We start from the raw sequence: 14,905 nt of genomic DNA, 5'->3' as shown, positions 1-14,905 counted from the left end.
GCTTGCACATGATTTACAACTTTTGTGTATCCTAGTGTAACTAGCTCCAGCTAAAACAAAATAAGATTAGAACGCAAGTCCAAGCTGTATAATGATCGAATCGTTGGAAACAACTAATAACGATGACAGTTGTTGCTTAATTCCCTGCACTGGAGCTGGACAAGATTGGTCGTGACTAATAATCCCGTGACAAGACCGATCCTTGTTTTACCATTGTTCCTTCCTCAGAACAGGAATCGCTTTCACGATGCTTGGACGCCAGGATTCTGAGGACAAGACGCTAGCCTAGCCAAGCCAATGGGATCGCACCGCGAACAGACCAACCACATTTCGGGTCGCGACCCTCACCCTCACCCAACCCAACGTGCGCGCCCCGCCTCCACGTCAGGTACACATCACCAGCAAGCTCGCCGCCGCACGCCACCTCCGTGCGCCGCGCCCACCTGCACCGCCCGCCAGCCACGCGGGTCCCGCCCGACGGCGACGGCGCAGCCCACGACGCGCCGGGCGCACGGCCGCCGCCACGCTTCCCGGGCGAGGGCACGAGCTTTAATTGCAACGAGCAAACACACCCTGCCTTCCCCCTTTTCCTTCCCTTCCCTCTCGCTCGTCTTCGTCCCTCTGCCTGCCTTGCCCCCTCCCGCCGCAGCAGCGCCAGGGAGTGGCACTCCCGTAATTTCGCCGCCCCTCGGCCGGGGGAGCCCCGCCGCCATGGGCAACGCCAGCGCCAGGGAGGAGGACGCCGCCGCGGCGGCGGAGGCCGCCGACGTCGAGGACGGCGCCGGGGACTCCTCCTCCGCGGCCCGCGGCTTCCCCCCGTACGGCGGGGGCGGCAACCACGTGCGCCGCGCCTGCTCGGTCGGCGTCGTGGGCGGCGGCGGCGGGCCCGGATCGCCGCCGGGAAGCCCGGGCCGCTCCCTCTCGCCCCGGATGTTCGTGCCCCAGGTAAACGCCCCACATCACCAGATCCCGCACCCACTTCTCCATTTCGTTGCTCCGCCTACTCCTAGTCTCCTGCAGAGTTTGATTCGGATTGCGTAGTTTTCCCTGGATGTGATCTGGACCATCTGGCGATGTGGAAGTACGACCGATTGCGGTGGGTTGGTTGGTTGGCTTAGGGTCCCTCCCAACGCGATGGGCTGGTCGCGATCTGGGGATGGGTCGGTACTCTCCAAATTCACTTCCTGGCTAATGTTTCACTTCGTCTGGATGAACTCCTTGGTTGATCTCTGCGCGAGAACAGGGGCTAAGCGCGACCATGTTTCCTGCTACTTCAACTTGTTGCTTCTGACTGCAAATTGCAATGCAGGAAAACGCTAGCTGCGCTTATATTTCCCCTTTTCACTCCAGCAATCGTTTACACGAGCTTCGATTGGCTCTTCTTCGGTAGCAAACCATTTCAGAGCATTAGTTTGGTACCTGGACACTACTTTAAACCCTGTGGCTAAACAGGGAGGTCTCTACTATGTCCAAATTGTGGAATCACACTAGTCTGATCGTAGAGGCATTCCCTGGGTTTTGCTGTCTATCTTGGTTAATAAAATCCGAAGCAGCTTGGTTAGTTCTACTTCTAGACTCTGTCAATTTCTCCTTGCCTAATCATTAATTTAGGTACTGTAATGGCGATGTGGAAAGTTAGTCACGAGAATAATGTTTCTGACGGCTGCCCAAGCAATTATAGGCTTGCTACTTGTGTTAGGGCTCTGTTTCATACTGACACTGATGCTGATGCGTACCTGCCTTGTCTTCTGAACATGAATTTAGGTGCCCATTTAGAGCACGTTCAGATGAAATACTACTTGCCAAAATAAAGTTCGGTACATCTAGTACAGTCATATTGCAAGTTGCGTCTATGCATTCCAAGTACTCTAATAAAATGAAAAATACCTGATTAATACGTTCAGTTAGGGCTCATTTATAGCACTGTCTATTACTCGCAAACCAATCCTTCCGCTGCATTATTGGGATTATTATGGCATTACTCTCTAAAAAGCATAGGTCTCTTGTGGTACACTGTCATCAAATACGGGCTAAGCGCGGCCATGCTTCCTGCTAGTTTATCTTGTTGCTTCTGATTGTAAATTGCTATGCAGCAAATCACTAGCTGTGTTTATCTTGCCCATTTTCACTTGAGCAATCGTTTGTACGAGCTTTGATTGGTTGTTCAGGGAGTCTCTACTATGTGCAAATTGTGGAATGGTGCTAGTTTGATCATAGAGACGTTCTCAGGGTTTGGCTGTTTTGTTTAATAATTGACATGCTTTCAAGCAGCTTGGCCAGTACTTAAACCTGTGTGGCTAAACAGGGTGTCTCTACTATGCGCAAATTGTTGAATTGTACTAGTTTGATCTTTAGAGACGTTCCCAGGATCTTTCTGTGTTGGTTAATAACATGCATGCTTTCAAGCAGCTTTGTTAGTTCTAGAATTTTTCACTTTCTCCTTGCCTAATCATTAATTTAGGTACTGTAATGGTGATGTGGTAGTTAGTGACGAGACTGATGTTTCTGTCGGCTGTCCAAGCAATTATAGGCTTTCTACTTGTGTTAGGGCTCTGTTTCATATCGACATCGATGCTGACGCATACCTGCCTTGTCTTTTGAACATGAATTTAGGTGCCCATTTATAGCACTTCCAGATGAGTACAATGAAATGGTGCTTGCCAAAATAAAGTCAATACGTTTAGTACAGTCATATTGCAAGCTGCGTCTATGCATTTGAAGTAATAAAATGAAAAACGTACCTGATTAATATGTTCACTTAAGGCTCATTTATAGCACTGTCTATTACTTGCAAACCAATCATTCTGCTGCATTATTGGGATTATACTATTTATCTCTGCAAAGTATAGATCTCTTGCGATACACTGACATCAAATATCGTAGATACATTCTCTGGGTTTTGCTCTTTTGGTTATTATTAATCGGGCATGCTTTGAAGCAGCTTGGTTTTTCACTTTTTACTTGCCTAATCATTAGTTAAGGTAGTGAGAATGATGTTTCTGTCTGGCTGTTCAAGCAATTTATAGGCTTTATACTTATGTTAGGGATCTGTTTCATTTTGGCACTGATGCTGGCGCATACCTGCTTGATCTTCTGAACATCAATTTAGGTGCCCATATATAGGACTTTCAGATGGGCACAACGAATTGATGGTTCTTGCCAATTCAAAGTAATTAATTGAAAAGTACCTGATCAATATATTTAGTTAGGGCAGGCAACCTGATGTATAATACTCATTATAGCTGAAGATTGAATTGGTATTTCAGTCACCTACATTCTCACTGTTTTTTCAGTGTCATGCACTAAGCCACTAACATCAACTATTTATATATTGTAATTATTTACTAAAACTTTTCCATTCCCTCACGTATTAACCTTAGGATTGATTAAGCGAAAACATTTAGGATCCTCTTGCTATTTGCTTGGTATAATCATATGAATCGCAAATGGTGCACAGATGGAAATGAGAAAAGGCAGTTACATCTGCCTCAATTGCAACTTGTTGCATTAAGCATGGGATACAAGAAGACAAGGAATTTTAGTGGCTGTAAAAACGAGTGTTAGAATAGATACACCATATAGTTACATCCATTTAATGTATTCCCTGCTTGCAACCTTAGAAATAGTGCTTGCTGGGAGCATGCTTACAGTGTTTTCATTGAAGATTCAAAACTAGTTGACACCAAAATAGCGGATGACTTATTATACAATAAGCTTAACTGCAGTTCTCTTAGGGTGCTACTAATCATAGTTTAGATACCTACATCTAGGAGGAGATACAACACATTAAATAAGATTTTAGATAAACTTGTTCCAGTGCATGTCTTGTATCTAAGGGATTTGTTGTTTTGTTGTTACATGTGGTGTGGTGAGAGAGGTAGGGGGCTCACAGAGCACTTAACTGTCCCTTAGTTCTCTGGAGATGCTAGGCCTACAGATACTACCACTGTCTAGATATTTTTGCTAGTTCAGTAGTTACGCTGATATGTTTTGGGCTTTTGGCTCTCTTTTCCTAGTTTTCGCTTCTGCCTCGCTAGTTTTGGCCTCTTTTTGGTTGTTCTGTTTTTGGTACGCTAGTGTGTACATAACATCATGTTCCGCTCTCCTTTAACCCGCATTTTCATGCAACTTCAGTATCTCTCTTCTTTAACTCCCCTTCCGTGGAACTGAGTGTTGACAAGTCAGCAAGTGGCGCTTGCCCTGGTGCACGCCCAGCCTGCCCACCAAGCCTTGGCTCTGCAGGGTGTGTGCCTTTGTTATTTCTTCTTAACTAAATAAAATCCACACATGCTAGTCCCTGTTGGTTGAGGTTTTTTCAACTCCCTTTCCACATCAGCTTTTATCCTATCTCGCACTCTTATGGATGCTGCTTAGTGGTCTGAATATCCCACTCTTGTCTTCGTCTCTTAACAGCTGATAAGGTGTTCCTGTTTATAACAACTCAGCAACCACAGCTTCTGTGAACTGTTTTTGTCTCCGTATAAATACCTTAGGAGAGGTGGAGTTCCCCTGATACAATATTAGTAGTTTTTCTGGTTAAAAGGAAGCATGTGCATTCTTATGAGCTGCCTGTGATTTAGACTATTTAGTCCAAAATTACTGTTGCTAAAGATTTGCTTGAGAGTTAAGAGTTTCTCAACAGTACGTATTTCACCAGTGCCTGAGTTGATATTTCTACTTCATCAAATACTGTGACAAGTATGTATATCACCAGTTCCCGAGTTGATATTTCTACTTTGTCAAATACTGTGACTAAAACCTGCTACCCGTAAGCTCTGGAGTTCTATTAGCGATCTTTTGTGTTGCTAAATTCTTACAGCAGTTCTGCTATTGGCATGTTATATTGTCTGGGTTTCTGATCTCAAAGATCCAGTGTTCATGGTTTATAATGTAGATTACTTTTTTGTTTGTTTTCGAGATAGCGCAAAATTCGAATGTACGTTTCATTTCATTGAGCAGGAAGGCATCAGGGGTACAACCTCCTGATAGAGAGCACAGATTACTGACTAAAATATTTCTTAGTTCTACATTTCGAAACGATAGAAGGCCAGAGACTAGATATTGGATTAGAGCTTGCTAAATTAATGCATCTGCACAAGTACTTTGTGGATGTCTTTATTGCACATAGATTGGTCCAAACCATTTGTTAGGAAAACCAAGCATTTCTCTGTAAGTTACTACTCCCTCCGTCCATAAATAAGTGACTCAACTTTGTCTAGATTCGGATGTATCTAGATGTATTTTTGTTATAGATACCGCTGTATCTAGAAAAAGTTGAGACACTTATATTAGAACAGAGCGAGTATTAACTACCAACTTAATGATAACCAGTATTGTCTAGGTCTGGGATTTGCTTCAGTGACTGTGATGGGTTTTAGTCACGGTGGGCAAAATAACCGATGACCGAAGATCGAAACCGAAAAGACCGAGACCGAACCCGAAAAGACCGAGACCGAAATGACCGATAAAATATTGGGTAGAAAATTTTATAGATCGAATTAAGTTTGGTCATTTCGGTCATTTTGTTCTGAGTAACCGAATAGACCGAACTGACCGAATTTTACGTAAGACCGTCCCAATCTTTAGATTTTGTGACGTGCGTGAGATGTGATATTGTTGAATGTTGATAAACTTCTCTAGCATTGTTACATTTTTGTTTAGATTGTTGAACATTTATTCGTGCCAATTGATAATAATATATGCAATGAAAAAACACCCAAAATACATCTAAATTATTGCCAACCTTTTACTAAATAATGTCTAAGTTTTGCGTTGACAACGTCAGCCACACTGTTCGGTCATGACCGAACCCGAACCCGAATTATTGGGTACCCGAATTTGTCGGGTAGTAAAAGTAACAAGTATATTTCGGTCTTCATTTTTTTCTAACCGAATTTGAAATAGACCGAAATACAAAAACCGAATTTTCGGTGATGACCGAATGCCCACCCCTAGGTTTTAGTGCCCATCATTTATTGTCTTTGTTCTTTACTTATCTGTTCTATCTGTAGTCCAAATTGTCTCATATACACTGTTATCTGTCATCCTTTTATGTCATATGTTTGCTCAGAGAGGATTAATTACTTTATTATATGAAGCAACATTCTTGGTATATTGATAACTACAATCTTGCAGACGCCTGTACCTCCATTGGTAAGACCTGCTGATGTAACTCCAGTGTTCAATGAAATACTGATGAAGGAACAAGAAGAAGAATTTGATGGACCCCCTCAAAAGGAAATTCCTGCTTTGATTGTGTGGACTCTTGGAGGAAAGAGTGTATCTGTTGAAGGATCATGGGATAACTGGAAATCAAGGTAACCAAATAATGCATACTGAACATTTGACGAATCGATGTACATCCTTTTACGATTTTCAACAACATGATTTCCTTGATTTCGAACCCACTGATTGATATTAATTTGACACATAATAACAATGGAAATACACCATATATGTAGTACTGTTGAATGCAAGATCCCCTTAGTAAAATTGTATTTTCGGAACGCAGCAAACTTAATTCTGATCATGTTCATATGTACATTGCAGAAAACCAATGCAGAAATCTGGGAAAGATCATTCTCTCTTGTTGATTCTTCCTTCTGGAGTTTATCGTTATAGATTTGTCGTAGATGGAGAGAGGAGATGTTTTCCTGATCTTCCCTGTGAAACTGACGCCATGGGCAATGCTGTTAACCTTCTTGATGTTCATGTGAGTTTTCTTTCTTCTGCATGGTAGAAACATTTTTTCTTCTAACTCGAACATGCATCAAAATGTGCGTGAAGGAACAAATCGATCAGAGGCATATAAATAGATTTTATTGCATTCATCATAACTTCCAAAAAAAAAAAAGCTGTATGTTCTTTATTTTATCTGACTCAAGTTATCCGTGTAATGTTCTGGGTCAGGTTATAAATTAATGTGAGAAAGGTTGTTAGCCGCATGCTTAAACTGATAAAGTGCTTATACTTGTCCGTAAGGACTTCTGTTATAGTGTTATGTAATTCATTGCACCGATTCTTATGTTTAATAGTAGCTGTTTATAATAATTTCTTTAAGTTCGTTTTGGTTAAATATCTGGTCATGGATACTTGAAATCAAGTATATTTAAATTGCTGCATAGACTACTTTGTTTCTTAGCGATGAATTTGGTAATATGGTTAAAAGGCCTATGGGACTAACATGGGATTGAGAAAACTATTAAATGACCTTTGGGGACAATTGGGATTAAATAAGCAAGAAAGAGTTACATAATGCGAATCGTGAATATGATTTTTTTGTACTGATGTTGAGCTAAAACGGGAATATCGATGCCGGAATTGCCCCTTTTGTTTGGCCTCTAAAATTGGGAACTTCATTTTATGCATGCAGGATTTTGTTCCTGAGAGTGTTGAAAGTGTATCAGAATTTGAGGCCCCTCCATCCCCAGAGTCCAGCTACAGTTTCCAGTCACCCGAGGAAAAGGACTTTGCCAAGGAGCCGCCTGCTCTTCCATCTCAGCTTCACCTCGGCGTTCTTAACTCACAGCACTCGGAAGAAGTATGCGCACGACCCCAGCACATTGTCCTGAACCACCTGTTCATTGAGAAGGGTTGGGGCGCCCATCCGCTGGTAGCTCTTGGTGTAACCCACAGGTTTGAGTCGAAATATGTAACAGTCGTCCTGTATAAGCCCATAGAAAGATAGTGTAGCCACCACATGAAGTCGATGCTAATGCTTGACAACTCACACTGCGGAACCAGCAAAGAACAGCAACATCGTGGCCTCTCTTCCTGTAAAAGCACACTTGAGGTACAGGAGTATTTTCGATAATTTGCAGGAGCTTCGGTTGGTGTGGTACATCGCTGTTCTGTCATGATGGTGTTGCCCTGCCCCCCTTGTTTTACCTTCTGGTGGAGGGTTCAGGCGTGTTGAGTTGATACATATCCTCATTTGGTCGTTGTTTCCAGCCCACAGGAGGAATGATACTTGTAGAAATGTGAGGGGAGTGAGAACCGTGGAAACCCACTGAATTGTATGAGAAGTTAGATCTTGTGATTCTTGGTCTTTGATTGTTTGTCATGGCGATGGGTGGTATATGTAATAATACAAAGGTACTGGTTACGAATTTGGATGTGTCGCCCTAGTGCTTTCAGGTCTTTGTGATAGCCAAAGTTCTGCGCTGTCCAGATGTGTGTCACTTCAGATGCTGTGAGAACATGCGTGGAGTGAAACTCTTACATGTGTGCTGCAGAAGCGTGGCAGGTTGTTCAATCACATGGAAATTCCAGATGACGTGCTTGATATCCGATAGCGTGGGTGCTGGGAACAGTCCGGCAAAAGCACCTGCCAATGGCAGTGAGAAGTGTCAATCAAATCTTTCCTCACCACCCTCCCATCATCCATGTTTGTGTTGTGCTTGAGCCATGGTGAGAAATTCAGAAGATGGGCAGCGAGACATCCATGTGGTGGTAGTGTCACACCATCACCCCAGTAAAAAAAAAGCACTCGTAACTAAATGGAGCAGGCAGTCAACCGATGTTTGCTGCACTGCCTGTCGCTGGCTTTATGACACCTCTTCGACAACACGGTTCAGGGCAGCGGGTTTGTACAGATGGCCAAGGATCACGGGGAGCTATGGCTCGGGACCTTCCTGACCAAACACTACTACGTCTACTGCTCTCTTGTGCTGGGGTGGTGGTGATGCATGTATGATGAAGATGATGACATGTTGGTTGTACATTTTGAAGTAGCTAGGACTTGAAGAACAATTATACTAGACCTGCACATTATGTATACTAGCCATGGGCAGCTTGACCCGAAGCTCAGCCCGAAAAACTCAGGCCTGGGCCTAAAAATGTTGGCCTGACAGCCGGGCCGGGCCTGGGTAGCTCGAAAATGTAGATTTGCACTACGACTCGGTCCGTGGCCTGACGACACGATGGGCTTGCTAGGTATTTGGTTGGGCCGAGCCAGGCTTGGGCCCGATTTTTTAGCGTCGGGCTTTCCTCGGCCCGACCCAGCTCGACACATGGCCAACTATAACATTATGTGAGGTGGTATATACTAACCCCTCGCATGATGCTGAACTTCTGGTGCTATGGGTCGTAGGATTACACCATCTTTTGACATGGTGGTAGGATGACATCAGAATAGCTAGTATGATCGTTAGTAGATTGAATTTGTATGATACTTTCGCTTATATGATCATGCATGCCTATATTGTTTAGCTTATGTTCTGCACTTGTCTTGCAATGGTATGTTTCTTATGCTCTGTGTTGGTAGAAGTATAACTGATATGTGGTCTACTATGGGAGAGTGGCGGAAGTGTACAATTCATGGAAGAAGGTTGGGTCTCTTGCGAAGGGATAGGAGAACAACCTCCACAAAGAGTACAAAACTAGGAGGAGGGGTGGGAAGAAGCTTACTCACAGTTCTTATCGCAACAGTCATGCTACTATGTGCCTCTGCATTTCGAGGTTCATGAAGCTCCACCAAAGATCGCAGGTCATAGTGAAGAACTTGATCATCCTCGTCATTTTGATCCGGATCATGTATTTGATGCGGTCATAAGCTTTGTAATAACCTAAACGCTAGATTCGTCAATTGTAACCTTAACAACCGTGCGTGCAAGGTGACAAGATTAGAACTTATACAAGCTGCCAAACATTGTGTGTTGCATCAACTGAGAAACACGATTTGTGGCCTAACAATCAGTCTGATCTCTACTTCTCCCTCATACCGCTACTAACATTATTTGGAACCAAACATAGTACACAACAACATAGCTCAAGCTCTTTCTCCTCACACGAGTCCAGCAGGCCAAATGGGAAATGGTGAAATTTTCCTTGGGGCCACCAGTCACGCCCTTACATGTGTGCTGCAGAAGCGTGGCAGTTTGTTCAATCACCTGGAATTCCATTCCAGAAGGCGTGCTTGCTGAGATAGCGTGGGTGCTGGGAACAGTTGGCACCGGTAAAAGCAGCTGTGGATTGCTGTGAGAAGTGTCAAATCTTTGGTCGCCACCTCCCATCATCCATTTTTGTGTAGTGGTAGTGTCACACCGTGACTCCAGTAAAAAGTAGCACTCGTAACTAAATGGAGCAGGCAGCAGACGATGGATTGGAACGGATCATTCTGTCTTTGCAGCCCTGCCTGTGCCTGTGCCTGTGCCTGCACGTCGCCGCCGCAGTGGCTGCACGCCCATCAATGATGCATGTCTCCTCATCACGCCCTCTGTCTAGAGCACAACATACTGTACATAGCCCCCCTTCTCTCCTCCATCTCTTTCACCATGATTCGGTCCGGCCGGTGCCAGTTGAATGGACGCGCTCGGTCGGCCGGGGTCCTCCTCACTGTCGCCATCGATCGATCGGCGTCTGCTCTGTGCGCGCGTGTGGTGGTACTGGTGTTGCACGGCTGGTACGTCCGGCGAGACGCACCTACACCAAGCGGAGTACTAGCGATAGCGAGCAATCAGGACGGTGGCTATGTCGTCGGATCGTCGTCAAGCGACCAAGCATCGGGCATGCAAGGCGGCGAGACGGCGCAATACCGCGCGTGCTCCAACAAGATGTCACTGCTGCCGAAAATCTCGGCGCGCGCATCATGAGGTAACAGTCAACCCATCAATTATTGTTGTACTCTGTCCAGTCCCCCCTCCCTGCACGAGTGATAGTTCTGGGGGATTGTTCGGATGTTCATGCCAGGCACACTTTACCACAAGTCCACAACAACTTACTAGCTAGGCAACTTTGGATCGCCGAGACTACCCATAGTGTCTTTTTTAATTTTTACAATGTAAGACGCCTCTCAGACCGCCAACCACACCGGCAGTAAAAAAATCTTGTGCTACCGTTGCCAAACGGTAGCACCCAACATCCATGTCCAAGCATGCACTTCCGCCGGCCGCAGACATGACCATATATGGATCCAGTGCGTAATTAAATAGATAACCATGATGGAAAACTCATTTTGATAAAGATAAACCTTTATGGACATGCCAAATGGCACATGGTAAATCCCACACACAAACACTAATGTGGTCTTTATCTTTTTTTGGCACCCCGTTTAACCAATTCCAGAATAAATTTGCAATATTAGTCGGCCGAATACTGAAAGTCATAAAAAATTTCTCCTCGAAATTCTTGCGAAAGGACATGTAAAAAAATGAATGTTGTATTGTCTCATCTTGATCACAAAAACAACATTTAGAACAACCCTCCCAATTCCGTTTAGTTAAATCATCTTTGGCGAGGATCACCTTCCGACGAAGGAACCATATAAAATTCTGATCTTAAGTGGCACCTTAATTTTCCAAATGTAATTTTTGAGATAGGCTGTATGTCCATTTAGCAAGTCAATGTACATAGATTTAACAGTAAATACCCCCGAGGGAGTTAGGTTCCATCGGAAAACATCCCCATCATCGGAAAGTTGAACAGGCATAAGTCTCAGCACTAAGTGAATCCATCTATCCCATTTATTTCCTGATAGAGGAGTCTCCTAAAACCTATGTTTAGAGGAGTTGAGGACATGACATTGGCTACTGTAACATTTGTATGATTTACAATATGATATAAGGTTGGATACCGATAACAAAGAGGCTTATCCCCTAACCAGGCATCTTCCCAAAAATCTAGTATTTTGACTATTACCTATCATGAGCGAGCCTAAATTTCATCTTTAACATTCATCAACCCTTTCCGAAATGAAGAGTGCCTTTGTTTTGCTGAAACATGAGAAATAGTTTTAATATTTAAATATTTGGTTTGTATGAGTTCTTGCCACACACCTTGTTCATTTATAAGCTTATATAGCCATTTTGTAAGTAAACTTTTACTCTTTAACTCTAAAACTTCTACACCTAACCCACCTTGATCCTTCAGTGTATAAATAATATCTCATTTTGTTACCTTATATTTTTTCTTGTGGCCATCAGTTTGCCAAACGAAAGAGATCTGAAAAAGTATAATCTTTTCCTTACCCCTATAGGTATTTCTAAGAACAACAACATAAACATCAACAAACTTGGGAGAACAGAGTTTATAAGAACAAGACGATCTCCCTGGGATAGCATCCTTCCAACTTCTAAAAGCGATATTCTACAGGTTTCCACTCACCATTTTTTTTTTTCAAAAATGAATAAGAATCCCTAGATACCTAAAGGGTAGCGATCCTATATCACACCCAAAAAGAATCGTGTAATCTGCCTCATCATATTTAGCTTTCCCCCAAAAAAATCTCATTCTTATGAAAGTTTATTGTGAGACTCGACAATTTTTCAAAAAATACAAAGCACTAGTTTCATATTAAGAGAATTTTCTAAGTCATGCTCCAAAAAGAGAATAGTATCATCTGCGTATTGGATGGAGATTCCACATTCGACTATACGTGGAATCAAACCACCAACTTGACCATCCGTTTTAGCTCGCGCTATCATGATTGCTAGCATGTCCGTGGTAATGCTAAACAAAATAGGGGATAATAGATCTCCCTAAAGGAGCCCTTTCTTAGTTTGGAAGTAATGACCTATGTCATCATTGACTCCAATACCGACACTTCCCTTCTCTATGTGCCATTCCACACCATTTGGGATCGAAACCCTTGATACACACAGTCTGCTGCAGGAAAGCCCAATTTACTTTATCATATGTTTTTTCGAAGTCAATTTTAAACAAGACTCCATCCATTTTCTTCCTATGAAGTTCATAGATGGTCTCATGTAGGATCACCACCCCTCTAATATATGTCTATCTATCATGAACGCGGTTTCTGTTGGATGTACCACTTTCTCGGTGATGCCAGCCATTCGTCCCAACCTTAGTGAGTATACATTAAAGCCAACATTAAGGATGCGAATTGGGCGGTATTACTGAATTTGGTTGCATTTTATTTTTTGGCAACAAAATTACCATCCCAAAGTTAATATGAAATAAAGGATGCTCCCCTTTTTGAAAGCTAATGAACTTATGAAAGTTCAGAGATGGTAAACCTAGAGGGGGTGAATAGGTTTCTACAAATTTTAATTCTTTCTTTGCAATATTAGGATTTGCGGAATATAAATGTGAGCCTAATACAAACTAGGTGAGACAACCTAGATGATAATGCAAGTAACTCAAGCACGAAGGCTCTCACAGATTAGGTAACACAAGTAAAGAGTTCGGTTAGAGATAACCGAAAGCACGCGGAGACGAAGATGTATTCCCGTGTTCCTTTCCTCAAGAGGAAAGTACGTCACGTTGGAGAGGTGTGGGATCCCACGAAGGATTTCCCAACGCCACGAAGGCTCACCTTATTCTCCAAGCTTATCCCATGAAGGAATAGCCCTTTCACTTGTGGTAGACTTTGAGGCAGCCTCCAAACCTTCACAATCTTTGTCAGGAGCAAATCCACATCCAGGATGCTTCCGGACGATTCTGGCCACCTAGGGTTTCCAAGAAACCCTAGAGAACAGGTATCTTGAAGAATACAAGGGGGAACAAGATTTGGCTCGGTGAGACTGTAGATCAAGACCTCCTCTAGATTTTCCCCTAAGGAATTTGAGTTTGGGTGGAGGAGGAGGGAGATATGAGGCTTTTGGTGCTTGCAACAAATAAAGTATTAGAGAGAGAGCTCAAGAACAGAGTATAGTGTAATTCCCTAACTGTTCTGAGGTAGGGGAAGGGGTATATATAGTCCAGGTCGAAATCCAACCGTTGGGGAGTGTCCAGCTTAGCATCTGGTCGAGGTGGCCGGTTTGCCGGGCGTGGCGCCGGACCAGCCGGTGAGACACCCGGTCCTGTCGGGTGGTAGACTGGGCCGACCAGCAGCAGCCGGGCGAGGCACCATGCGAGCATCAAATGCTTATTGGAGAGTGTCCGGTGTGCACCAGCGTGGGAGCCGGCCTTTGCCGGGCCGTCCGGCAGGGACCGAGCGTGGTGCCGGGCCGGCACCGGGGCACTTCTGGTTTCCCCGGTTGGCACGAGCACCACAGTCGGTCGACGCTGGGCTAGTCGGTGCCACAGCCGACGTGCCGGGCCAGGTGCCGGGCTGGCCGGTGGGACAGCTGGTCCACCGGGATCATCGCCAACCTGCATATGTAAAACAATCTCTCCCCTCTTTACATTAAAATGGGGGTCTCCCTTCACTTTCCAGTTCCATTGATACACCAATATGCCTGATGGACTAAAACCTGGGAATAATCTTGTGGGCAAGTATTAGTCCAATACTCTAGCTATAGTGTCATTGTTACCAAAATAATGGATACGGGTAAAATACCCTTACAATCTCCCCCTTTTTGGTATACGATGACAAATCGAGCTAGAGTCACAAATATATATTAGGATAATCTTAAAACCTTGATTCCATCTAAGATATTAAGACTGCTCCCCCATAATGTATGCACTTGGAGAATTTATATTTGAATGCAAAGTGCACCATTTTTAAAATATGAGAACCTCTCCCAATATCTTTAGGAAGCAAGCATGGTATAGACAAGTATATGACAAGATATAATCATCAAACATAATCATCCAACATAGAGATTAAGCATAAAATAAATTGTCCACACACAGATTATTAAGGTAGCAAATAGTTCCGGAAATGAAAGCAAGAAAATAGCACAAGCCCAATAACAAGCAAATAAAGTGGCAAGGACTTGTGCAAAAAATCAACACCCACCCTGGAATCACGTAATCCTAGACTCTACTCTCTTCTGCCCCTTTGGCATCGGAACACCAAAAAGGCAGAAGAGAGCAGGGATGCTAGCGTTCCTGATCAATAGAACTCATCATCATCAGTTGGGGAATCCCCGTCGTCTTCCTCTCCATCATCATCACCATCACTAGACTCACTAGAACCAGACCCAGAAGCAGCAGGAGCAGTCCTAGAGCGAGTCCTGGAGGAAGGAGCAGCACGGGAAGAACCACTGTGATCAAACAGGGA

The 14,905-nt window shown here is 43.8% G+C and overlaps 1 protein-coding gene across 1 annotated transcript; it reads left to right on the top strand.

Annotated features, from left to right (window-relative positions):
• The first annotated feature begins 588 nt into the window (after positions 1-588).
• Positions 589-8,108, top strand: LOC127295528 (SNF1-related protein kinase regulatory subunit beta-1). Its single transcript, XM_051325493.2, has 4 exons — positions 589-945; positions 6,136-6,317; positions 6,550-6,712; positions 7,373-8,108. The coding sequence occupies exons 1-4, from the start codon at positions 712-714 to the stop codon at positions 7,685-7,687; spliced, it is 894 nt and encodes a 297-aa protein (XP_051181453.1). The 5' UTR covers positions 589-711; the 3' UTR covers positions 7,688-8,108.
• Positions 8,109-14,905: the final 6,797 nt, after the last annotated feature.

This window comes from Lolium perenne, chromosome 4 (genome assembly GCF_019359855.2).
Source record: "Lolium perenne isolate Kyuss_39 chromosome 4, Kyuss_2.0, whole genome shotgun sequence".
NCBI classification, from domain to species: domain Eukaryota; kingdom Viridiplantae; phylum Streptophyta; class Magnoliopsida; order Poales; family Poaceae; genus Lolium; species Lolium perenne.
The sequence above is the reverse complement of the archived record's forward strand: the minus strand, read 5'-3'. Positions and strand labels throughout refer to the sequence as shown.

Excerpts from the sequence above, each read along its gene's own strand:
- LOC127295528 (XM_051325493.2), top strand. The coding sequence starts at position 712 with ATGGGCAACGCCAGCGCCAGGGAGGAGGACGCCGCCGCGGCGGCGGAG. Across the intron at positions 946-6,135 it reads CCCGGATGTTCGTGCCCCAG|ACGCCTGTACCTCCATTGGT; the intron begins GTAAACGCCCCA and ends ACAATCTTGCAG. Across the intron at positions 6,713-7,372 it reads TTAACCTTCTTGATGTTCAT|GATTTTGTTCCTGAGAGTGT; the intron begins GTGAGTTTTCTT and ends TTATGCATGCAG.